The following is a 25921-nucleotide window of genomic DNA, read 5'->3' on the forward strand; positions in this document are numbered from 1 at the left end:
GGTGCCAAATATTTAGCTCACTTGGTGCAAATGTATGTCTTTTAAGATTTCCATTTAAGGCAGGGCGTGATGGCTCATGCCTGTAATCCCAGCACTTTGGGAGGCTGAGGCGGGTGGATCACCTGAGGTCAGGAATTCCAGACCAGCCTGGCCAACATGGCAGAACCCTGTCTCTACTAAAAAAAAAAAAAAAAATACGGCCGGGCGTGGTGGCTCACGCCTGTAATCCCAGCACTTTGGGAGGCCGATGCAGGCAGATCACGAGGTCAAGAGATTGAGACCATCCTGGCCACCATGGTGAAACCCCACCTCTGCTAAAAATACAAAAATTAGCTGGGCGTGGTGGCAGGCACCTGTAGTCCCAGCTACTTGGGAGGCTGAGGCAGGAGAATTGCTTGAACCCAGGAGGCAGAGGTTGCAGTGAGCCGAGAATGTGCCACTGCACTCCAGCCTGGTGACAGGGAGAGACTCCATCTCTAAATAAATAAATAAATAAATAAATAAATAAATAAATAAATAACCCAGGCGTGGTGGCACGGCCTGTAATCCCTGCTACTCAGGAGGCTGAGACAGGAGAATCTCTTGAACCCGGGAGGCGGAGGTTGTGGTGCGCTGAGCCTGCACCACTGCATTCCAGTCTGGGCAATAGAGCGAGTCTCCGTGTCAAAAAATATATATATATACATATATATATATATTTCTGTTTAATATCAGCCTCATTCTTGGCTTTTTTTTTTTGAGATGGAGTTTCACTCTTGTTGCCCAGGCTGGAGTGCAATGGTGCAATCTTGGCTCACCGCAACCTCTGCCTCCCGGGTTCAGGCGATTGTCCCGCCTCAGCCTCCTGAGTAGCTGGGATTACAGACGCATGCCACCATGCTGGGTTAATTTTTTGTATTTTTAGTAGAAACGGGGTTTCACCATGTTAGCCGGCTGGTCTCGAACTCCTGACCTCAGGTGATCTGCCTGCCTCGGCCTCCCAAAGTGCTGGGATTACAGGCGAGGGCCACTGCACCTGGCCTCTTGGATCTATTTTAATCATTATCTTTCTCAGGTATCTCTCTAATGCCCATCATCCTTAATTTATTTTTTATAAGAACATTTCATTATTATTCAACAATTTGGAAGCATAAAACCACCTAGTGGAGTAGCCATTTCACTTCTCTTACTTACTGATCTATACTCGAGCAAGCTTGTCCAACGTGTAGCCCACGGGCCACATGTCGCCCAGGATGGCTTTGAATGTGGCCCAACACAAATTCGTAAACCTTCTTAATAACATTATGAGATTGTTTTTGTAATTCTTTTTTAAGCTCATCAGTTAGTGTATTTTATGTGTGGCCCAAGACAATTCTTCTTCCAATGTAGCCCAAGGAAGCCAAAAGATTGGACACCCCTGTTCTAGATGATTTCTATAGCTCACACTTTACTTTTGGAGAACAATTTTTTCAGAAAGAGCCATTGATGCTTCAGCCTTATTTAAAACCAAACACAAACTCACTATAATGACAGTGACAGGCAACACTGTATTATAGGTTTTCCTAACAAAACCTGTAATACTACTTTCAGACCAGAAGAACAACTGTTATGTGGAACTATAAAGAAAATTCCTTAATCAGTATCTTTAAAACAGAAACCAGAAGGATAATGACAGTAGTCTCTAATAGAGAAAATAGTGCTGGAGTTGATAAAAATTGAATTAAATCATTTTTCCTTCTCCAATTCCAGCCCTATTCAATCATTTTCTGATTCCTCAACTGTTAAGATAAGCCTAGACTGGTCAGGCACTGTGGCTCATGCCTGTAATCCCAGCACTTTGGGAGGCCAAGATGGGCAGATCACTTGAGGCCAGGAGTTCAAGACGAGCCTGGCCAACATGATGAAACCCTATCTCTACTAAAAATACAAAAATTGGCCCAGCTCACGCCTGTAATCCCAGCTACTCAGGTGGCTTATGCACGAGAACCACCTGAACCAGGGGAGGCAGAGTATGCAGTGAGCTGAGATTGCACCACTGCACTCCAGCTTGGGTGACAGAGCGAGATCCTACCTCAAAGTAAAAAATAAAAGCATACATAATGTCAAAAAACAACCACACAAAGCTACCCCACCCACCTGTAATAAAACAGGTCACTTTATACCTGGCTCAGACCAGATTTTTGCTGGTGGCTAAAGAATGCTTTATGGATCAAAGGGCAGGTTGAGATTGCCTACTTACGTTCATTCCTTCCAAGCATCTTACCATAAACATCTGCCAAGGTTATGATGAGCATGTCACTAGGTTGCATTTTATTAGTTGCTGCCAACAGCTCTTACTTCTGATGGAAAAGAATTTAACAACAGAAAAAAAAACCCAGTATACTCCAACTTATGCTTTTTCTATGCTTTTATCACCAAATGATAGTACATCCATATATAACTCTAGATATTTGTTTTATAGTCTACACACTTGCTAGTTAAAATGTATTATCATAAGCCACAGTCTGTTCAGAATTACTTGGGTAAAATGCTATGTCACCTACAAACCCTCATCTGATTAATATGGAGGTTGTAATCACTGTCTCAATGGTTTCTGGCTCGTGAAACTTCTCATGCTATTTTCTTACGCCTGTGCTGACTGGCTGACGGCCAAGTCCTCTGCCTCTGCCACTGCCTCAACCCATAAGCATGCTACAGTGCAGTCCAACCTTTTTTGGTCTTGCCGATCCAAGAGCAGTGCAAACCAGTTGAATCCAACTGTATCACAGTCACAGCAGGCAGGAAATTTCAAGGATCGTTAAGTTTAAGATTTGCCAACCTAAGATCAAGTTATAGGTTTTAAAGTGATTTCATTATCGCAAAAGGATAGCTTGGCTGCTGAGTGTGATTTTCCTATGTTCACACGTACTCCATGGGATTCTAAAACAGAAAATCAAATCTGAACATAAATGATCTGCCAGTTCTCCAAATGACAGGCTTGTGGCAAAATAGGAGAGGCAGTGTCATTTTCAAATCATGTAGCTAGAATCTGATCCAAGTCCATAATCAACGTCTTCCCTATTTTCCTTTGGTCCTTCAGTCTATTATTACTGTTATTACCTTCTTCCCCACAGACAAATGGAAAATTCAAACATGTTTCTACTTGACATATACGCTGCAATCTTCCTTTCACACTGGCACTCACTATGGTTTTCACGAGAAGAGGTGGCAAACAGGTGAACATCTCACAGAATGTAGCTTCCAAAAATGCTGTTTTGGGCCAGGTTCGGTGGCTCACACCTATAATCCCAGCACTTTGGGGGGCCGAGGCGGGCGGATCACGAGGTCAGGAGTTTGAGACCAGTCTGGCCAACAGTGAAACGCCGTCCTAAAAATACAATAAAAATTAGCTGGGCGTGGTGGGGGGGGCGCCTGTAATCCCAGCTGCTTGGGAGGCTGAGGCAGGAGAATTGCTTGAACCCAGGAGGTGGAGGCTGCAGTGAGCCAAGATCGCACCACTGCACTCCAGCCCAGGTGACAGTGTGAGACTCCGTCTCAAAAAATAAATAAATAAATAAATAAATAAAGCTGTTTTTACTTGACTGGATATGTTGGTGTGGAAAGTAAAAATAATGCAATGGTATGAAAAGTAATGGTATCTTATTTATTTAGAGTCTTACTCTGTCACCCAGGCTGGAGTGCAGTTGCGTGATCTCAGCTCACTGAAACCTCCATTTCTCCAGTTCAAGCAATTCTCTTGCCTCAGCCTCCTCAGTAGCTAGGAGTACAGGAACCCACCACCACGCCCAGCTAATTTTTGTAATTTTAGTAGAGACAGGGGTTTCGCTATGTTGGTCAGGCTTGTCATGAACTCCCGGCCTTAAGTGACCCACCTGCCTTGGCCTCCCAAAGTGCTGGGATTATAGGTGTGGGCCACTGCGCCCGGCCAGTGTATTTTAAAATTATAAAGCCGATATATTACAAAGTAAAATGCAGGGGAAAAAAAGTCACAAGAAGTATAAAGATTAGATGCTTCTTGTGCTTCTTTTTGTAAAATACAGATGATCCTCAATAAGTAACTTGAGCAGATTTTCTACTGGCTTTCAAATTGATAACTCTACACCCCCTATAAATTTTTACATTCCTTAACAGAGCTAACCATAGGAACTTCCAAATAATTTCTCAGTGGAAATGAGTCTTCAAAATCACACATGGCTCATAAGAGTTTTGCTTTTTTTATGCCTTCTCAAAGGACCCAGACTGCTAGATTTTCATAACTACTTTAACCAGATAGGCTTACTATAGGCTGGTAGTTCCCCACTAAAAGATACTTTTCTCTTGCTTAGTAGTCACCTTCCTGTGTTCTAGAGCTTCCCTATGCTTTTAAAATATGCATTATTACAACAGTTCTCCTAAAAACAAAACCACCATAAGAGCTGCTGCACTCGGGGAGCCCTGAATGAACTCTAGAGCAGCGCCTGAGTCCTGCATTCTTTCTTCATTGTCCTTTTTGCTTAATTTGCCTGTGGTGTACCATCAACCTTACAATGGAGACAGAGAGAAAGTACTCCACCTAACCTATTTAAGAAACATTTGCAATATACTGTTTTTTTTTTACAAGTCTTTAATTAAAAAACTCAACAAAAATATATAATTGAGCATTTTACATAATGCATACATTCTTAATATCTGCAGGTAAGATAAACAACAGAAGGCAAAAGCAGATACGCTGTATTGCTTCTTTGGTAACTCACCAATATCATCCCCTGCAGAAACATAGAGTTTTTTTTTTTTTTTTTTAAATCCATGGTCTTAAAATAATTGTCCCTTAGTATAAACAAAATATTTAGCAATAATACAGTAGATGGATTCTTCAAATTCACAACAATTTATAATACTTTATACCACAAGGGTAAACTAGTAAGCTGCTTTCTAAAATTAAGGCAGCAGCAGTGTTTAGAGGGGGAGTAAAAAAAAAAAAAAAAAAAAGACATCCTTTTTCTAGTTATATCCTGGCTCTGCCTTCTTTGTTGTTATTGTTTTTAAATAACGTCACATTCAAGCTCTACGTCTTGGATGACATTCCTAAGGATAATAAAATCCTTTTCCCTGTACATAAACTGTGTTTCACTTCCAGATCAGTCTGACACTCTCCAACAAAACCAAATACATTTCGTATGAGGCAACACAACTTTTTTTTTTTTTTTTGAGATGGAGTCTCGCTCTGTTGTCCAGGTTGGAGTGCAGTGGTGTGATCTTGGCTTACTGCAACCTCTACCTCCTGGGTTCAAGCAATTCTCCTGCCTCAGCCTCCCAAGTAGCTAGGACTACAGGTGTGCACCACCACGCCTGGCTAATTTTTTTTTTTTTTTGTATTTTTAGTAGAGACAGGGTTTCATCATGTTTGCCAGGCTAGTCTCAAACTGCTGACCTCAGGTGATTTGCCCGCCTCACCCAATTCAACTTTCGTAAGTCAGTATTTACCATCTAACTCAGTGTCCCAGAATTTAAAATTTCCTTGCACTTTACAGCAAAGATACATATTGTGGCTCTACTGAAGCAATATATACATGTCAGAACTAAAAATCAGAAAAGCAAAAGGGTCCATTCAACATATAGCAGCTTATATCTAAATATATACATGTATGTATGTTTTCACAGTTAGATCTTTAAAAAGTTTATATTTGATATGTTCAGAAATACTTCTATTGTCCATAAATAATATTTTAAAAGCTCAACTGATCAAAATGCAGTACAAGAACATATCAAATTAAATAAATCTTCTATGTCTTTAAAAACAGATAATTGAAGTCAGTAAAGCTTGAGGTTTGTGTTAAGTGTATTCTGTCAGTCCCTACTACTAGGGAAGGCAGAATCTTCTAAATACGATACGAGAGAAACTCCAAAAGCTTGGAAGGAATTGGCAGCTCCTGAACTTCTTGGGTGGGCATCACTCTTCGGACTGACATGCGACATAAATGTTGCAGGCTAGGGACCTGCCGTGGAGTGGCCCAAAAATACACACTTCCGTCATGTGTCCTAAACAGAAACAAAGCACATGCTTAGTCACCCAAGTATATGTATTTCAGTGTTGCTACAGCTCAAACAACTATCACCCAATACATGTGAGTACTGGAGTCACAAACTTCACATTAAAACCCAACCAGGAAGAACTAACCAATGATGTATTCCATGACAAGGTAACACTACTATGAAGAACACTTATTAGAGTTTTACTGACAATAAATTACTAGCTGCTAAAAGCCCCCTTAAATTGGCCCTTAAAGAAAAGAGAAAAATGGGCCAGGTGTGGTGGCTCACGCCTGTAATCCCAGCACTTTGGGAAGTTGAGGCGGAAAGATCACTTGAGGTCAGGGTCAGGAGTTTGAGACCAGCCAGGCCAACATGGTGAAATCCGGACTCTACTGGAAAAACGAACAAACAAATAAATTAGCCAGGAGTGGTGGTGTGCACCTGTAGTCCCAGCTACTCGGGAGGCTGAGGCAGGAGAATCTCCTTGAACTGGAAGACGGAGGCTACAGTGAGCAGAGATTGCACCACTGTACTCCAGCCTGGGAGACTACATCTCAAAAAAAAAAAAAAAAGAGAAAAATATATTTACCCAGCAGCTAAAACACTGCCATCAGTAGAGAAGGCACAGCAAAGACCATTGCTCAAAGGTGCAACTTGCACTGGATAATCCTCATCAATTCTCCAGAACCTCACCATTCTGAAAATGAAATAAATTATTTAGTATCTTGTAGAAAATGTAAGGTAAAAGCAACTTTTTTAAAATTTAGAAAGAAACGCCATTGAGTTATGAGTCACAAAATACACACATCACACCAACAGGCAATTATTATAACTTGCTTTATACAATTACAAAATATTTTAAGGTCTATAATATCAGTTGGTAAATTGGATAAACTTTCACTTAAGAGACTACAATGCATGGCTGCCTTCCCTCCTTCCCAGTGTTCAAACCTAGAATGTTCACACCCGGAAACTTTCTCCTTACTTTCCTACACTTACAATACAATCAACTTCTAGTCTGTTTCACCCTTTTCCCAAGACATTTTTAAAAGCTAGGTGGGCCTGGTAGCTCACAACCATAATCCCACCACTTTGGGAGGCCGAGGTGGGTGGACTGCTTGAGCCCAGGACTTTTAAGACCAGCCTGGGCAACATAGGCAGACCCTGTCTCTACAAAAATTTTTTTTAAAAAATTAGCCAGGTGTGGTGGTATACCCCTGTGGTGTGAGATGCTTGGAAGGCTGAGGTGGGAGGATCACCTGAGCCCAGAAAATCAAGGCTGTGGTGAGATGTGATTGCACCACTGCACTATAGCCTGGGCAACAAAGCAAGACCCTGTCTCCAATAAACAAACAAAAAAAACCAGGAAAGGAAAAAAAGCTTTTCACCCAGGCTGAGTGTGTCTACAAATACAGCAGAGAACTAACATGGAGAATCTATCTGAGCAAACAGGAAACAATGGTTGCAGACAAACAGACAAAAAAAACCTCTCTCCATATGTTTGCTAACATTCTGGGAAGAGAAGAGCTGCCTTATGAATTGATGTCACCAAACTACTCAATGCTATATGCATGAACACAGATGGTTGCAACTAGTTTCTGCTTCTTACCAACAAGCAGCACATCTCATTCATGTGACATTTCATATTCTAATCTCAATCATGGTGGATACAAATTACTATTTATTTGTAATTCTTTTGGTTTTACTATTTGTTTCACTTTAGAAATTTCCTTCTGCTTCAACCTTTGTTAAGACATTACTTTAAAACATCTCTGTAAGCTGGGCTAAAAGCTGACTAAAAATCAACCCACTATGCCTAAACAAGTTAAACAAGGAACACAGGGAGAGGCATGCATTATCTTTAGTTTACACAGATAATTGTTCAGGCTGATATTCTTTAAGACACAACAAAATCTCCCAGGGGCTTGTGTTGAGGAAGAGACATTAAAACTCTTAACTGCAGAAAGGCTTTAAGGCTTAAGAATGTAAAAGGTAATAGTAAGTCAGTCAAGCTATAATGCACATACTTACTTATCATCAGCAAGGCTTGCAACATGCAGTCCATCATGGCTAAAAGATACAGATCGTACCCACCGGTCATTTGCTCCTCCAGCAAATATTGGAGTAGGTGGGGGAAACAGGTGCCTGAGGTCAAATATATGTTTTCAGTGGATATCAGTCACTTCAAGAAAACAAAATTACCCAGGTACAAAGTACATCTGTCTTTGAAAAGTGTTTAAAGTAGCCTTAATTAATATAACTGAGAAGACTCAGTAGAGATGATACATCCAAATTAAAGTCACCTGAAAAGAACTAATCTTTTATGGCCGGGCGCAGTGGCTCACGCCTGTAATCCCAGCACTTTGGGAGGCTAAGGCAGGTGGATCACGAGATCAAGAGATTGAGACCAGCCTGACCAACATGGTGAAACCCCATCTCTACTAAAAATACAAAAATTAGCCAGGGGTGGTTGCAGGTGCCTGTAAGCCCAGCTACTCAGGAGGCTGAGGCAGGAGAACTGCTTGAACCCAGGAGGTGGAGGTTGCAGTGAGCCGAGATTGCGCCACTGCACTCCAGCCTGGCGACAGAGCAAGACTCTGTCAAAAAAAAAAAAAAAATCTTTTATGATTTAAGACAGTAAGATTAAGTCCAACTTTGGTTTTAACTGTTTTTCTCCAACAAAAACTCTAAACATAATTAGTACTTCTATAGAGAGCTGGGTACTGTTAAGTAGCAAGACTTGTATCAAGAGAGCCAAATTTACTTTTAGAATTTATATCGAAGGCTTTCCATTAGTCAAGGGCTTAAATAATACCAACATTTTAAATTAGAATAGACTGTAATTTTAGATTGCATATATTGGTGATTGTAATTATTCACATAACTTGATAGGTGGAGATGAATTTATAGACTAAAATAATTCATGCTGTACCCACCCAAATTCCATCAGAATGTCTCCATTATGTGGATCCCAGATATATACTCGAGTATCATAAGATGCAGTAGCCAGTAATGCTCCATCAGGAGAAAAGTCACAAGCTACCACATCATGGTGATGTCCTTCTAGTTTCCGTATCATGGTGTATTTATCCATATTCCAAAGGAAAACCTGCAATAAAAAGGCAAATGTTATAGCTTCATTCAGACATACAGAGGACAAAATGGCACATCTTAAACTAAAACTGCTAAATTTAATTAAGATTATATTAAGCATTATAAATTATGAGTAATTTAAAGAATATGCTCAGTGTCATAGTCAGATTAAAATCAGTCTTTAAGTTAATTAAGGCAGACATGCAAATTCTATTTCAAATGTTTCTGTTAAATGTTAATTTAAAAATAAGCCTAAACATAAAATAAAGGCAATGCAATTTAACCACAAAGCTATACTGAAATCCATTTATTCCAAAAACTAATTAACTAAAATATATGGAAATAAATAGGGTTAAGTACTACAAACCCCCTTCTCTTTTTTTTCCAGAAACTACCAGATTTTTAAAAAAATATACAGACAGAAAACGTAAGGTTAACAAATTGTTACTCCATTGGCATCTCCCTTTGAGATAATCACTTGTTTACAATAGGCTTGGGTCACCAACTTGAGCCTAGGAAGAGAAACAGATACTGCAAGCAAATAGAATATTCACAGCCAAATGAAATTTCTTTGGCAAACAACAAGGATGTTAAACCACATTACAAAATGAAAATGCTATTTTATGAAAATAATACAATTACATTTCAATAAATCAAAATTTAACTATCTTATTTTTCCCAAACTAACCACGATCATAAGTCATTTGAATATAAAACGGTTCAATTATTTAAGAATAAGTTCATATACAATTTTAGATTCTAAAGATCAGTAGTTAACTGTGCAGAATAGCTCTAAACAGGATTCTAATGTTTACTTCAGTCTGTTATATTAAATGTGAGCTTGGAGGTTTATCCTAAGACAATCTCTCCTCTTTTTGGAGAGTAAAGCAATCCTTTTTGGTTTTTTTTTTCTGCACAGACACAATACATTATTTCTAAAAGAAAATAAGTACAAATTTTAAATTGAATCAAAGACGTAAGATATCTCTGGAATCTGAAAGAATTCCAAAAAATAGCACAGAGAAACCATTTGAAAGCCAAATACTTTACATTAAATTGGTTTCACTTGTCAGACTCCCAATTCCATAAAACTGGAAAATCAATTTACTCAGGAGTCAGTGTATTTTACTGTGGGGGAAATTACTTTAAAAAAGAAAAAAAGAAAGAAAGAAAAGCAGAAAGTGGACATCGACCAGCACCTGTGTACGTACAGTACACCTTGCAGCCGAATGCAAGGTTACTTCATCCTATGGTAAAGGTCGCCCCCAGCCCGGTAGCCAGAGATGCCACTCTTTCTGCCCAGCTAACACCATTGTGCGCCTGTGTGCGAGTGGTGCCAGCATAACCTCAATCACACCAATATTGCTGCCACCACCTGTGACAGGGAAAGCAAGAAGCATATGGAAAACACACAGCCTAAAATAGCAATGTCAACATCTAATTTTGTTCTTCTTATGATTTGTAAAGAACTAAACTGAGTATCTTGCTTTAAATTTCCAACATTTATAACTATCATTTTAACATACTCCTTGGGTAAATAAAATGCATTTCAACTAGCCTCCCACCCTCCATTAATTCAAAGTGTATTGTAATTATCACATGTATTTGGACTTCAACCATTTTATAAATACTTGAAGCTACTGAGATCAATTTAACTATACTAACAGAGCTGGTAAACAACTACAAGAGTTCATCAATAAGCATAACCCTCTTAACAGTCACTTTACTTAAGCTGTCTATAGGTATGCTATGTAAGACAAACAATATCAAATTTCACCTATAACTGTAGGACATACATGAGTGCTATTTTTATATTATTTTAAGTTACTTTTTTTCAGTTAAATGTACAGGACCAGCTGGGACTCAAAACTTTAAAAACAGCAAACTGGACCAAAAAAATAGAACAACAGAGAAGAAAATAATTAGCAAGGGAATGTCTTAACATATAGACTAGATCTCTTCTACAGCACATAAACTTTTCTAGACTTACAAAAAAAAAAAAACCCTGATATGCCCATTATTATCTATTATCTCTAAAAACAATCCAACTTCTCACTTGGCAATCAATAACTATATTTAATTTCCTTCATGCAAATTCTCCCCCATCATGAAATAAAACATTTAAAATATTCATGACACCGAGCACAGACTTCATAGGTTACTTAGATTTAAAATGATTATGCACACATTATCATAATCCAATTCATAATGAATGTACAAGAACTTTGACACGTACTGCTTTACTGGCTCCGACTGAACACAGCATAGAAGAGTCAGGAGAGAATGCACAGCTGTACACCCAATTCTGATGCCCCCTCAATACTTTCATCATGTTTCCTGAACAAAAAGAAATAATCTGTATTAACCCTAGAATCCACTTCAAATGAGCAGTATTTCAAAACAGCAGTAAAGCAAAGGATCACAAACATTTATAGCTGAAAGCAATTTATCTATAACGAGGGTTACCGATATACACCAGCTGCTTAGGTTTTAAATTTTACTGGAACACAATCCTGTCCATGTGTTTATGTTGTGCTCTACAGCAGACAGCATGGTTCACAAGCCTCAAATATTCAACATCTAGCCCTTCAAGAAAAAGTCTGGGGCCTGGCGCGGTGGCTCTTGTCTGTAATTCCAGCACTTTGAGAGGCTGAGGCGGGTGGATTGCTTGAGGCCAGGAATTTGAGACAATCCTGGCCAACAGGGTGAAACCCATCTCTACTAAAAAACATTAAAAAATCAGCCGGGCATGGTGGCGCATGCCGGTAATCCTAGCTACTTGGGAGGCTGAGGCACAAGAATTACTTGAACCTGGGAGGCAGAGGCTGCAGTGAGCGGAGATCACGCCGCTGCACTCCAGCCTGGGCGAAAGAGCGAGACTCCGTCTCAAAAAAAAAAAAAAAAAGACAGAATTCTTTTAGTCCAATCCCCTTATTTTAAAAGTTAAGCAACTGGAACACAACAGCAAGGTTAAGAAACTTGACCATCTTCAAAATGCCTTTTCATTCTTCATTTTTGAGAACCTACAACTCACTCCAAAGTCCTTGTGTATTATACCCACAGCACACAACTATGCTTAAGTATACTGAACTCTTAGTTTTACAAATACTTACTGAGTGCCTACGCATGCCAGGCCCTATGCCGGCACTGAGGATATAACTGGAAATAAGGCAAGGACCCCACTATCTTGGAGCTTATATTTTACTAAGCCTATGTTCTTAAAACATGTACATTGCTGAAATTAGTTTGAGATAAGCAAGCATCATTCGATATGCAAAATAAAAAAATTATTAAAATATTTCAACTGTTGGCATCCCTTTGCACCTCAACAGCTGAGCAGATAAAACGCAGAGAAGGTCCTTCATGATTTGTTAATGTTAGCATAGAACTTTATTAAGGAATGGTTACTATCTATCAGCTGGAACATCTCCAGATCTGAGGGTTTTGTTTCCTACTAATTCAATTTAAGCTTTATTACCCCTAGGCAAGCCTGTTAACCTCCAGCTTGAGGCTGTTAGAGCACCAACAGACCTTACATTTAAGGTTTTAGTTAAACATATAAACTCTTTCATTAGGGACTGAGAAAGGGAAGAGATGCTCATCTCAAATGAGGTAGCATCTCCAAAACTTTGTAAGGCTTTAGAGAAAGGTGAGTACTTGACACCAACGTATCTTTCTATTGTATTGGACAGTAAATCTTTCACTTTTTATAAAAGCACTTCTTAACCTAGCCAATTTAACGTTTACTAATATTCACATGTTATAAGTTCTGGTATGTAGGTCATGTTTCAATTTAAATTTTATTAGATACTAAGTTACTTCAAGACCTACCTAAATTTTCACTAAGCCAATACAGTAAGTTAATAACCCTCCCTAAGAGGACATAAACACAGACTGGTTCCTGTAAAATCCCAAACCTGATCCATATTTGGTCCTCAGATAGTTGATACAGATTTATGTGGTTAGTTTCTGAATAATATCAGATCATTTACTTCGAATAACTGTTGGCTCCTATTCTGGGTCACATTTATGTTTTTCTTTGATCTATTCAGGAAAGGAACCTAAGTGTTAGGCAGAGAAAAGGAACTTGGATCACATGCCATTTTTAAAGTCAAATGCCCCACATGTTCCCAATACCTCTCCATAGTAGTATCAAGAAACAAATCCTAGTTCATAGCTTGGAAAAAAGACATACCATCATCTTTCAGGTCCCATACTCTGAGAGTTTTGTCTCTTGAAGCTGACACCAGGATCAAGCTTCCATCTGGAGCAAAAGTTAAATCTCTGACCACTTCAGTATGATCTACCAAGTTAAGGAGGAGTTTTCCTAAATATGATAGAAAAGGGAAAAAAAGACAGTATTAATATATTTTTGTTTTGTTCTTATTTTTCTTGAGACAGGGTCTCACTCTGTCACTCAGGCTGGAGTGCAATGGCGCAATCTTGGCTCACTACAGCCTCGACCTCCTGGGTTCAAGCAATCCCCCTACCTCAGCCTCCGAAATAGTTGGAACTACAGTTACAAGTCACCACGGCTGGCCTTTTTTTTTTTTTTTTTTTTGGAGAGATGGAGTCTCACCATGTTGCCCAGGCTGGTCTAGAACTCCTGGGCTCAAGTGATCCCCCAGCTTTGGCCTCCCAAAGTGCTGGAATTACAGGCATGAACTTTAAAATATAAAATCAAATTATTTCTTTGCTTGTTATTTCCCTGGCCTAGGAATGTTAAGCTCCTCAAAAGATACAAGTTATCCCACAACTTTAGTTTTCAAACATGATCCCAGTGAAAAAAAATGTATTTAACTAATAATGTAAGAGCTTTGTTTTCTAAGACAATCTATGTGTTCATCTTATTTTTTTCAAGAACCCAAATTTTGACTCATTATCACCTATGTTAGTATCACTTGTTATGTTCTAATGTACATGTTCTTTTAATGCTTCTTTAAAAATCCTTTATGTTTTTGAGTACATATTATATGCCAGAAAGTGTTTTAGGCAATAAGCAACACATTTATTTCTAGTTGCCCAAAGAATTTAACTTCTCAATCTATCTAAACTTTCACTAAACCTTTCCAAGGTGAGATGATTACTGAAATCTGATTTACCTCGAAAACCTCTAAGCTATCAATCATTGAAAAAGCATAAACAAAGAAAACACCTTGACATGTGAGTCATTAACTAAATAACTAGTTTATAAAGGACAACTAACTAAACATTCCCTGGAAAATCCTTTCCTACTGTAATACTCTCTAAAGAGTGATGAAGCAATATGAACTCTATAGTTTTCCTAAATTAAAATCATGAGCTGAAGAAGGTGACATTCAGGTCTATTATAAAGACGCACCTATGCCATCAATTCTTGCTTTTCAGTAAGCTGAAATCCTCAAATCCCAATTCCAGTGCCTATGAGCAGTGCCCTGCATCATAAAATAATACATTTGCTTTAAAAACTATGAATCCATACCTGTATATACATCCCATATTTTGATACGCCCATTGTTCAACCCTGTAGCAAGAAGTAGCTGATCTTGTCCAAATCTGAAGCGATGCCATTCTATATTTACACAGCGACTCTGTTTTTCTGGAACTGACGACCCAAAAGCAAGACTCCAGACAATATCTCCACAGTCTATAATATGTTCACGAGGCTTATTTTTCTGACCACCATCACTATTTTGTCTTGGCAATCTTAAACTGCTTGAATTGGTAACATTCTTGGTGCCATGCAAGAGACTGGGGTGGGGGAAGTCAGATGGAAATTGTATTATTATTCACTCTGGACTCCTCTGGACATTGAATAATTACAAGTGTTTGTTAAAATAACCTCAATATTATTATAATGACACCAAATAACAATAGAATCCTATAGATAGGAAGGGAAAGGTTGATATTTGAACTACGAGAGAAGGACATTAATAGAAATTCTCAGTGACTGAGTAGTAAGTTCAACAATAAAGCAATTTATATTATAACTTATTTGCCTCCCAAATTTTCCTCAAAACCACCGAATCAACTGGTGCTCCTTCAACCTAAAAACACAAGTATAAATAAGCAAAAAACAAACAAACAAACAAAAAAACCCAGTAACTTAAGATATGGTCAAGCTGATATCAAAAAATTGCCTTAAAGGGGGAAAAAAATCCTCAAACCATAATGATCAGTTTCCCATAGGTTCCAGACCTCAAGTTATGTAATGAGAACATTAGTGACTATAACCATGAAGGTCTGCTAGATACAAAAAAAACAGGGAAAGATCCAATATAGCACATGATACATTTTAGAAAAACTTTCAACAAACATCCAAACTCAATTTACCCCAAACAGAGGGACTATAAGTCCATTAAAAACAAAAACAACAACAACAACAACAACAAAGGGCCAGGCTCGGTGGCTCACGCCTGTAATCCCAGCACTTTGGGAGGCTGAGGAGGGTGGATCACCTAAAGTCAGGAGTTCGAGACCAGCCTGGCCAACACGGTGAAACCCCTGTCTCTACTACTATGCACCAGGGTTATCCAACAAAATGTAAAATCCAAAGTGAATCCAAAAAGCTTCACATCACAGAAGTCACCTGCTCTGGCACAACACTATATATATAAACTTGTTAGACACAATCTGACTTTTAACATACAGAAAAACTTAATGTATAAATAACACCAGACAATTCTTTTTTTTTTTTTTTTTTGAGACATTATTTGGCTCTGTCACCCAGGCTGGAGTGCAGTGGTGCTATCTCGACTCACTACAACCTCCGGCTCCTGGGTTCAAGCAATTCTTCTGCCTCAGCCTCCCGAGTAGCTGGGACTACAGGTGTGCCACACCACGCCCAGCTAGTTCTTGTATTTTCAGTAGAGATGGGGTTTCACCATGTTGGCCAGGCGGGTATCAAACTCCTGACCTCAAGTGATCTGCCTGCCTTGGCCTCCCAAAGTGCTGGGATTACAGGCCTGAGCCGCCGCGCCCGGCCCAAAGAATTCTTTACACAAAATTTCCAATAAATATATTCAGCCCACGATTAAAACTCACGACATCATCTATAAAGTAAAACTTAAATATCAAAATGTTTTTATTACCCTACACTGAGAGAAAATGGTAAATTCCACAAACAGATACAAAATACAGAAAAGTAACAGTCTTACAAGTTCTGAAGGCACTGGGACCACGGAACAAGCTTTACTGTGCGATGTCCTTGTGACCAAGCAAAGTATGAACCATCTGGAGCAAAAGCAACAGTCCAATTTTCACGACCACATTTCTTGTCAAAAGGAGCTGCAGGAGCTAAAAGTTCACCTATAGTACGTGATCTCACTAAAAGGAAAAATAAAAATACTGGATATCATATATAACCAACAATACATGTGAGACTGCTTCCATATTACTTTGGGATTGAGTTTCTTCCCTCTTCTATGCAGACAGGGTATAGTGAGTTCTGCATTCCATCCTCTAACGGGGGGTATGCAGTATATGAAGACCCCTTAATGATAATGACTATCTCCAAGTTTTGATAAAGTGATTTCCCTAAAATTTCCCAATGCAAGAGTTTTTAAGAAAGTTTCCGTAAAAAAAACTGGTCAATAATAATGTAATGACCAATTAGACCTAACAATTACAAAAGTCCTAACTTTTGCATTGTATTACGTTCTCATCAAATTATTAACATTTAAAATGCAAGAAATTAAACTTAGTTGGCAGGAAAAGTATCTTCCAAATTAAGTTTCTTAGCTTTCAAAAACCATACCTCACCATAAAATACAATATTACACCATTACTCAAAGGAAAGCACTACAAAATACACTATCCAAACAAGTATTTTTACCCTTTTCAGGCCCAGGTCACAAAAATCACAAAACCCTCAGAACTAGAAGAGACTTACAGGTTGTCTAGTCCAACCCTCCAAACCAGTGCTTTAAAAAGGCATTATAGGCCACGTGTGGTTGCTCACACCTGTAATCCCAACATTTTGGGAGGCCAAGACAAGCGGATCACTTGAGGTCTGGAGTTTGAGACCAGCCTGGCCAACATGGTTTGAAACCCTGTCTCTACTAAAAATACAAAAATTAGCTGGGCGTGGTGGTGGGCGCCTGTAATCCCAGGATGAGGCAGGAGAATTGCCTGAACCCAGGAGGCGGAAGTTGCAGTAAGCCAATAAAGTGCCACTGCACCCCAGCCTGGGCGACAGAGTGAGACTCCATCTCAAAAAAAAAAATAAGCTAAAATAAAAGAAAATGCATTATAGCCGGGCATGGTGGTATGCTGGAGTGTGTCTGTAATCCCAGCTTCTTGGAAGGCTGAAGCATAAGAACTGTTTGAATCTTGGAGGTGGAGACTGCAGTGAGCCAAGACTGCATCACTGCACTCCAGCCTGGGTGACAGAGCAAGACTGTCATAAAAAAAAAAAAAAAAAACAAAAAACCAAAATGCATTATATTTGTGATTCTCAAATACTGGTCCTTAAGAGTCTTCCTAATAGGCCTAAAACTGACTCAAAAATGGAATTATTTTGGTTTTTAAGGACAAAAAATGGACAATGTCATATATTTTAAATTCAGATTACTCAAATTTTGTATTCCTAACAAAAATTGGCATATTACCAGAGTATATGGAGAATATTACTTCCATATTTAACAAAAAGCATGATCAACAAGCTCATACTGCAATGCATGCATGCAAACTCAGCTACAATTTCCTCAATTTGGGGAAAGGAGCCTCTTTATCAGTGTATCACCTATTTTGGGTTGGTCTTAATTTTCCCTATTATCTATTTTGTGGTCAGTTGTCTGGTCAATTGTACACTGTATAATAATATATTTTTATGTATTTCTGGTTTAAACTTTCCAACACCTAAGCTTTAATATATTCTATGTTATTGCTGTTCACATAAGAACCCCTTACACTGATATAGCTAGAGAACCCGGACATGGACACACCCACCCCCACCCCCCACACACACCCACCCCCAAAATGTACTTCTTCAGCCTGAATGTATGCTCCATCAACAGCTAGTATAGCACCTGGCATATGACAGGTGCTCAGTAAATATTTACTGAATGAATATGAAAGCACACATTTATGCTCCCATTCTAAAGTGATTTAAATATGTTATCTGCCCAATTCTTGACACCTTAACAAATAGGTGTGGTTTAGAAAGCAAAAACAAAAAGCCTGAGACCTACTTTTCTATGATATTCATAATAAGGCTTACACTATTTTGGTGCAACCGAGACCGTTTTTAATGACTCAAAATCTTCCTCCTACCACTCTACCCACTCAGTACTGATTCTGACCTAAGAGAATAAGCCTGCTGCTATCCTCATATGGCATTTATATATTGAAGATAGCCATCAATGAATCTTTTTTACCAGGCTAAGAGATCTCTATCCTTTCAATCATACCTTAGATCACATGGTTTCAAGTCCATTTCCCATCCTAACTTCATCATACTTTTCTGGATAAATTCTAGTTAGTACTGGCCCTCATAAAAGTGGCACCCAGAACTAACCACAATACTTCAGGTGTGGTTTAATCAAAGCAGCAGAGTCCCCCACCCACCCCATATTAGCACAGCATAAGATGACATTAACTTTACTAGCCGTCACATAACTTTGTTTTTTTGAGTCAAGGTCTTGCTCTGTCACGCAGGCTGGAGTGCAGTAGCACAATAACTGTGCACTGTAGCCTTGACCTCCCAGGCTCAGGCGATCCTCCTGCCTCAGCCTCCCAAGTAGCTGGGACCACAGACATGCACCACTACACCTGGTTAATGTTTTTATTTTTGTAAAGGTAGGTGTTCCTTTTGTTGCCCAGGCTGGTCTCAAACTCCTGGGCTCAAGTGATCCTCCCACCTTCAGCCTCCCAAAGTACTGGGATTACAGATGTAAGCCACATAACTTTCTTAATACAAAATTCACAAACTTGGTGACCCTCAAATGCCTGCAGATACCTTTAACATACAAATGATTTCAGAAAGAGCATGCTGCTCCAGGTTTCCTTACAATTTTCCCAAACCTACAGCCTTATTTGTTCCTTTTACCAGGGTTCTTTATATGCCTGGCCTCTGAATTTGCAACCCCTGCCTGCTTAATTTTTTAGACAGGGTCTTGCTCTGTTGCCAAGGCTGGAGTGCAGAGGCAAACTCGTAGGCTTAAATGATCCTCCTGCCTCAAACCTCCTGAGTAGCTGTAGCAGGGACTACGGGCACATGCCCCCACACTTGGCTAACTGAAAAAAACAAAAACAAAAAACAAACTTTTTTTTTTCTTTTAAGACAGTCTTGCTCTGTCGCCCAGGCTGGAGTGCAGTGGCTTGATCTTGGCTCACTGTAACCTCCGCCTCCTGGGTTCAAGCAATTCTCCTGCCTCAGCCTCCCGAGTAGCTGGGATTACAGGCATGCACCACCATGCCTGGCTAATTATTATTATTATTTTTTGTATTTTTAGTAGAGACGGGGTTTCACCATGTTGGCCAGGCTGGTCTCGAACTACTGACCTTGTGACCCGCCCGCCTTGGCCTCCCAAAGTGCTCAGATCAGAGGTGTGAGCCACCGCACCCGGCAAAAAAACATTTTATAGACAGGGTCTTGCTATGTTACCCAGGCTGGTCTCCAGCTCCTGGCCTCAAGCGATCCTCCCACCTTGGTTTCCCAAAGTGGTGAGATTAAGGCATGAGCCACTGCATCAGGCACAATTTTTTTTTAACTTGGATTCCTGTTTAACCACATCTATCTTTGAAAACATTTTTAAAGCATTTTAAAAACATTTTACAAGCATTTTTAGGAGGAAAAAAATGCTAAGTTCACAAATAAGGGAAGCAAGTTTTAAAATTCAACTTAAAAGTCTCTATGGAGAATATTTATGTAACTTGTATACGAGGAACAGCCCTTGCATTCAATTTCAAGAACATCTAGTAAATGAGACTAAAATTAAGCTCTCCCTTAGCAAGCATAAGCAAGACTAAATTTCTCATACATGACTTTTTTTTTTTTTTTTTTTTTTCTGAGACGGAGGCTTGCTCTGTTGCCCAGGCTGGAGTGCAGTAGCATGATCTCCGCTCACTACAACCTCTGCCTCCCGGGTTCAAGCAATTCTCCCTGCCTCAGCCTCCCGAGTAGCTTAGATTACAGGTATGCACCATCATGATGCCCACCACCACGCCCAGCTAACTTTTGTATATTTTAGCAGAGATGGAGTTTCACCATGTTGGCCAGGCTGGTCTTGAACTCCTGACCTCAGGTGATCTGCCCGCCTCGGCCTCCCAAAGTGCTGGGATTACAGGCATGAGCCACCGTGCCCAGCCTAGACTGTATTTTAAGGTTACTCTATATTTTTCTTCTACCTTGACCACAATCATGGAACTCCTTGTGTATAGTGGTAATAGGACAGGCACACTGGTAATCCCAACACTTTGGTAGGCCAAGGTGGATGGATCACTTGAGCCCATGAGTTTGAGACCAGCCTGGGATAGATAGGGGACCTCATCTCTACAAAAAATTTAAAAAATTAGCGAGTGTGGTGGCATGCACCTGTAGTACCAGGCGGAGGTGGGAGAATTGCTTGAGCCCAGGAGGCAGAGGTTGCAGAAAGCCAAGATTTCACAACCGCACTCCAGCTTGGGTGATAGAGCAAGACTCTGTCTAAAAAAAAAAAAAAAGAGTAGGCCGGGGGCAGTGGCTCACGCCTGTAATCCCAGCACTTTGGGAGGCCGAGGAGGGTGAATCACCTGAGATCAGGAGTTCCAGACCAGCTTGGCTAACATGGTGAAACCCCCCATCTGTACTAAAAATACAAAAAATCAGCCAGGTGTGGTGGCACGAACCTGTAATCCCAGCTACTCGGGAGGGTGAGGCAGGAGAATTGCTTGATCCCGAGAGGTGGAGGTTGCAGTAAGCTGAGACTGCGCTACTGCACTCCAGCCTGGACGACGGAGCGAGACTCAGTCTCAAAGGAAAAAAAAAAAAAGTAAAAGAGCGGTAACAATTACTAAAAAATTGGTTCAAATAGATAGCAAAGACAATGAAATAATAACATATTTATAACATAATTCTCAAATATATACAAACTCAAGAAATAGAGCCATTATAAAACCTACCAAATAAATGCATTAATCTGTTAAAATTTACTAATAATTGCCTTGATTGTGTTTCTTTGCTGGATAACAGGTATATCAAATTGCCTTTGGCACTTTAATAAAATGATTTAAGTGCTCAGATTAAATACTGGTACAATTTTATAAACCTAGCACAAAGTTTGTAATAAAGTGCTTTGAAAAAAAATTTTTAAGTTAAACCTTTATTACATTATCTGTAACTGTTTAATGTTAGCAACAGAAATGTATGATTTAATGACCTTATTAAGGGAAAGGCTGCCATGGGAAATCAGCCGTAAGATACAACACTACATTATTAATATCTGTAAAACAGTAACATACCATCTGAGTCACTGCTGAACCAAGCAAACCAGATTTAGCTCCTTCTTTACATTCCTCCCCAAAATTTCATAACCAGAAAGGGATGATCTGTGGCAGTGCCTTGTGAAAAAGGGCAGTAGCTCAAGGCAGTAGTATCACATAGAATTATTTAATCATTCATGGAAATCTTGCCTCTACTCTCTGTATGTCCTTGAGAAACTAAACTTGGCTTGGCTTTTAATTAACACCCAAGAAAAGAAAAAAAGTAAATCCTTATTCATAGATTTAAAAAGCTACGCAGAGAAATGTTCAACCTTGTATCCAAATGATAATTCAAAAAAAGAAACAAAGAAAAAAACTGGGGTTAAAAAAAGCTCAGAAAAAGCAAAAGTTCTTCTAGATATCTGGCACTTAGCTAGTAAGTTTTTATAACATATCCAGGAAATAACACTGAGACCTAAATATGAAAAAAAAAAAAAAAAGAAAAGAAAAGAGAAATCAGGGGGCTGGTGGGGGAACACTTAGTGGATGGTTCTACTTTATGTAGGTATGCTATCCATCTCTATCCATCTCTTAGAAAACAAAACCGGAAATCTGGGCGGGGTGGCTCACGCCCGTAATACTAGCACTTTGGGAGGCCGAGGTGGGCGATCACCTGAGGTCGGGAGTTCGAGACCAGCCTGACCAACATGGAGAAACCCCATCTCTACTAAAAACACAAAAATTAGCCGGGCGTGTGCATGCCTGTAATCCCACCTACTCAGGAGGCTGAGGGAGGAGAATCGCTTGAAACCGGGAGCCGGAGGTTGCAGTGAGCCGAGATCGTGCCATTGCACCCCGGCCTGGGCAACAAGAGCAAAAACTCCATCTCAAAAAAAAAAAAAAAGAGAGAGAGAGAGAAAACAGGACCGGAAAGTTTTCAAAATGGTTTATCAGGATGAAGTAAAATACAGATTTAAAAAAAAGGCAGATCACTCGTCTATAACATTACGGTGTACTGAAGTAAAAGAAAAACCCACTGGACTGATAAGAACTTTTGAGTTCTTTGTCCCACTTCGCGACATACTTTCTAGTCTTAAAATACAGTTAAAATAATAACTGGACACAAATTTTGTGTTCTTTGCATCTTTTTTTTTCTTTTTTCTGTGTGAACTCTGCTACAATTTTTTCCCTTTTTTTTTCTGTGTTTGTATCTTTAAAAATGGTTATTAAAACCAGGGTTAAAGTCCCTTCCTAATCAATCATCCCTAAGACAACGAAAGTCCAGAATTCTAAAACAGCTGTTTCTAGATACAAAAATTCACCCACATACAAAATAGTGCGCGTTTTGGCTACTTCAGCCTCTTCCCTTCTCTAGAAATAACTCCTCCTTGTACTTAGTAAAGGCACACATTCACTTCAAGAGTAGGAAAATGTAAATGCTCTCTGCTCAGCGGCCGCAGCTAATTATTACTTCACACAGTAAGATCAGTGTTTGCTAAGTGTTATCAGCCAATGTACAGCACCCCCCAACACCGTCAAACGTTGTTCCAGTTATTTTACTTTAAAAGAGGATTTAAATAATGCGACGTGCTTTCCACTGAGCCACTAAGTAGGTGTGGACGCACAACCTTCAACACTAATTGCCCTTTACTAAGCCGACCAGGGCTAGACACTAAGCCAGAAAAGCCTTTTCCAGAGTTTCCTCTTCCGCACAAAAGCTTTCCTTCTGTCACTCCACCCAACCACCCAGCTCCTCCCTTAAGTGTTTGAAAGATAATTCTAAAAGTCTCCTCCCCCGAACCGCTGCGTTTCTTAAGGCCACACCATTTTAAAAATACTGTATTGCTTCTGCCAGGCTGTTGGGACCTCTTCCATCTCATTTCTATCTAAGAGTGGTTGGTACACACGAGGACCCCCTCCTTTCATTACCGCTCACAACCCACAAGTTTACTTTTCCCCATTGTAAACCTAAAGTCCCTGAGTGGCCCTTCCCTGTCCACTCGACAGTCATGCCCTGAGCCAAGAACTCCCAGGACAAGAGCCCTGCGCGGACCTCCGACGAAGAAACCGGGGTCCTTGCCCGCCCCAGCCACACAGCAACCGCGAGGGAGCACAGTAGGTGCTGCATCCACGTCGGTGCCGTTTACCCCTCAGCCAACTCCCACCGAGGCGGCTTCCTCCTCCTCGCTAGTGGGGTGGCCTTGGCGCACTGGAGCTCTTCCCTCAGACTGGGAGTCGCTTCCTCCCAAACCTCCTCCGGGGAGTCCCTGCCTCTCCTCGGCCCTCATGCGCCCACCCACGGTCCCAATCCTCACCGATCTCTTTCTCGTTGACCCTCGGGGGAAAGCTGGCCATCTATGGGGCACCGTCTGATTCCGGGAATACGATGCGGACCCAACGACAGAGAAGAGAGTGGCCACCGCTGAGGGGCGTGACGCGAAGTTGGTCCCTCCCGGGCCCAGGGACAGAGGAGACGGGCGGGGGCGGCCGCTGCGGCTTCTGCTAACTGCCTCGGGAAAGCTCCCGACGGCCTCAGACCAAAGTATGGAGTCAACCACAGACAATAGACCCTGTACCCAGCCTCGCGCCTGCGGAGAAAGACAGTTCCCCTAACGCGCCGACTGCAAACGAGACACTGGAGTCAAAATGGCGGGCGGCGCCGGAGATATCTGGGCGGCAGGGGCGCGGCCACATGACGTCACAGCCCGAGGCCCCGCCTCCCGACGCACGGGACGTGATCTCCCCGGCCCGGCGCGGGCGTTGCCTGGGGGCCTCGCAGGGGGAGATCCAGCCCAGGCTGGTTCCGCTGACTCTGCCTGTAGGCCGGTGGCGTCTTCTGGGCCTGGATGGTCTAATATGGAGTTTATAAGCTGAAGTGGCTTTGAAAAGGGCAAGCAGAGAATTGTATTATTATTAGCCTCCTAGCTTAAAGATTGCATGGAACTTAAACTGGCTGAACGAAAAGAACAAAAAGACATTTCAGGTTTTCACTCAATTTGGCCAACTCCCCAGCCCACAAGTAATAGGGAACTGAAGGATGCACTGATGAAAAAGACAGGATGAAAATTAACATCGTTGTGCACCACCTGTCCAGCTGCGATTGTTCAGACCTGAGCCAGCAGGTTTTAGGAAGGGCCGAGGGGAACGAGAAGGAGACTCGGGCGTGATCGCGCCGCACTGCGCCGCGGGGCCTCCCTGGACTGCCTTTGTCCTGGCCAAGATGGATCCCACTGTGTCAGCTCAGAATTGGTCCTTCCTCCACCTTACCTGAAGGCCTCTGGGAGGCACCTAGTTGTCCACACATCAGACTGATAAATGTGTCAGTGTCTGCCAGATGCCAGCTTGGTTCCCGGTCACAGATGACGTATTTGCATTTTAATGGCTTCTCGTGTGGACCCTAAACATTGCAAAGGCCTGGGGCGTATAAGACTGGGAATTCAAATATGTGGCAGATATTCATGGGACAGAGTAGAGTGTTGCATAGCCGCTTTTTTTTTTTTTTTTTTTTTTTTTTGAGACGGGGTCTCGCTTCTCCCAGGCTGGGGTGCAATGGCGTGATCTTGGCTCACTGCAACCTCCGTTTCCCGGGTTCAGGCAATTCTCCTGCCTCAGCCTCCCCAGTAGCTGGGATTTGTACAGGCATGTGACACCAAGCCCGGGTAATTTTTGTATTTTTAGTAGAGAGGGCGTTTCACCCTGTTGGCCAGGCTAGTCTCGAACTCCTGGCCTCGAGTGATCCACCCGCCTCAGCCTCCCAAAGTGCTGGGATTACAGCGTGAGCCACCACACCCGGCTGCATAGCCGCTTTTAAGAGATCTCAAATGATAACACTGTAGGGCATGTTTACTTCATCTTTTCTTTGCATGAATGTATTAATTCTTCAAATAGCGAAATGTTTAATAAAACATCGCCCCTCCTTTTTTTTTTTTTTTTTTTTTTTTGAGACGGAGTCTTGCTCTGTCTCCCAGAGCAGAGTGCAGTGGCGCCAACTCGGCTCACTGCAACCTCTGCCTCCCGGGTTCAAGCGATTCTCCTGCCTCAGCCTCCCGAGTAGCTGGGACTACAGGTGGCTGCCACCACGCCCAGCTAATTTTTTTCGTCCTTTTAGTAGGGAGGGGGTTTCACAATATTGGCCAGGCTGGTCTTGAACTCCTGACCTTGTGATCTGCCCACCTCGGCCTCTCAAAGTGCTAGGATTAGAGGCGTTAAGCTACTGCGCCCTGCCTGCCCCTCCTCTTTAAAAAAAAATCACTTTGTTAGGCTGGGGGCGGTGGCTCACGCCTGTAATCTCAGCGCTTTGGGAGGCTGAGGCGGGTGTCAGGAGTTCGAGACCAGCCTGGCCAACATGGTGAAACCCCCATCTCTACTAAAAATACAAAAAATTAGCCAGGCGTGGTGGCAAAGTCCCAGCTACTCCGGAGGCTAAGGCAGGAGAATTGCTTGAAACCGGGAGGCA

At 41.1% G+C, this 25921-nt stretch overlaps 1 protein-coding gene across 1 annotated transcript; it reads right to left on the reverse strand.

Moving 5' to 3' along the window:
• Positions 1–5561: 5561 nt before the first annotated feature.
• WSB1 (WD repeat and SOCS box containing 1) lies at positions 5562–24192 on the reverse strand. Its single transcript, XM_003812650.6, has 9 exons — positions 23781–24192; positions 16221–16389; positions 14546–14814; positions 13280–13411; positions 11321–11421; positions 8928–9100; positions 8023–8136; positions 6581–6688; positions 5562–5997 (listed from the first exon to the last, which is right to left on the reverse strand). The coding sequence occupies exons 1-9, from the start codon at positions 23818–23820 to the stop codon at positions 5838–5840; spliced, it is 1266 nt and encodes a 421-aa protein (XP_003812698.1). The 5' UTR covers positions 23821–24192; the 3' UTR covers positions 5562–5837.
• Positions 24193–25921: the final 1729 nt, after the last annotated feature.

The sequence above is a fragment of the Pan paniscus genome, chromosome 19 (genome assembly GCF_029289425.2).
Source record: "Pan paniscus chromosome 19, NHGRI_mPanPan1-v2.0_pri, whole genome shotgun sequence".
Lineage (NCBI taxonomy): Eukaryota > Metazoa > Chordata > Mammalia > Primates > Hominidae > Pan > Pan paniscus.

Excerpts from the sequence above, each read along its gene's own strand:
- WSB1 (XM_003812650.6), bottom strand. The coding sequence starts at position 23,820 with ATGGCCAGCTTTCCCCCGAGGGTCAACGAGAAAGAGATCG. Across the intron at positions 14,815-16,220 it reads TCCCAGTGCCTTCAGAACTT|TCTCTTGCATGGCACCAAGA; the intron begins GTAAGACTGTTA and ends CCCCCACCCCAG. Across the intron at positions 5,998-6,580 it reads GGCAGTGTTTTAGCTGCTGG|GACACATGACGGAAGTGTGT; the intron begins GTAAATATATTT and ends GTTTCTGTTTAG.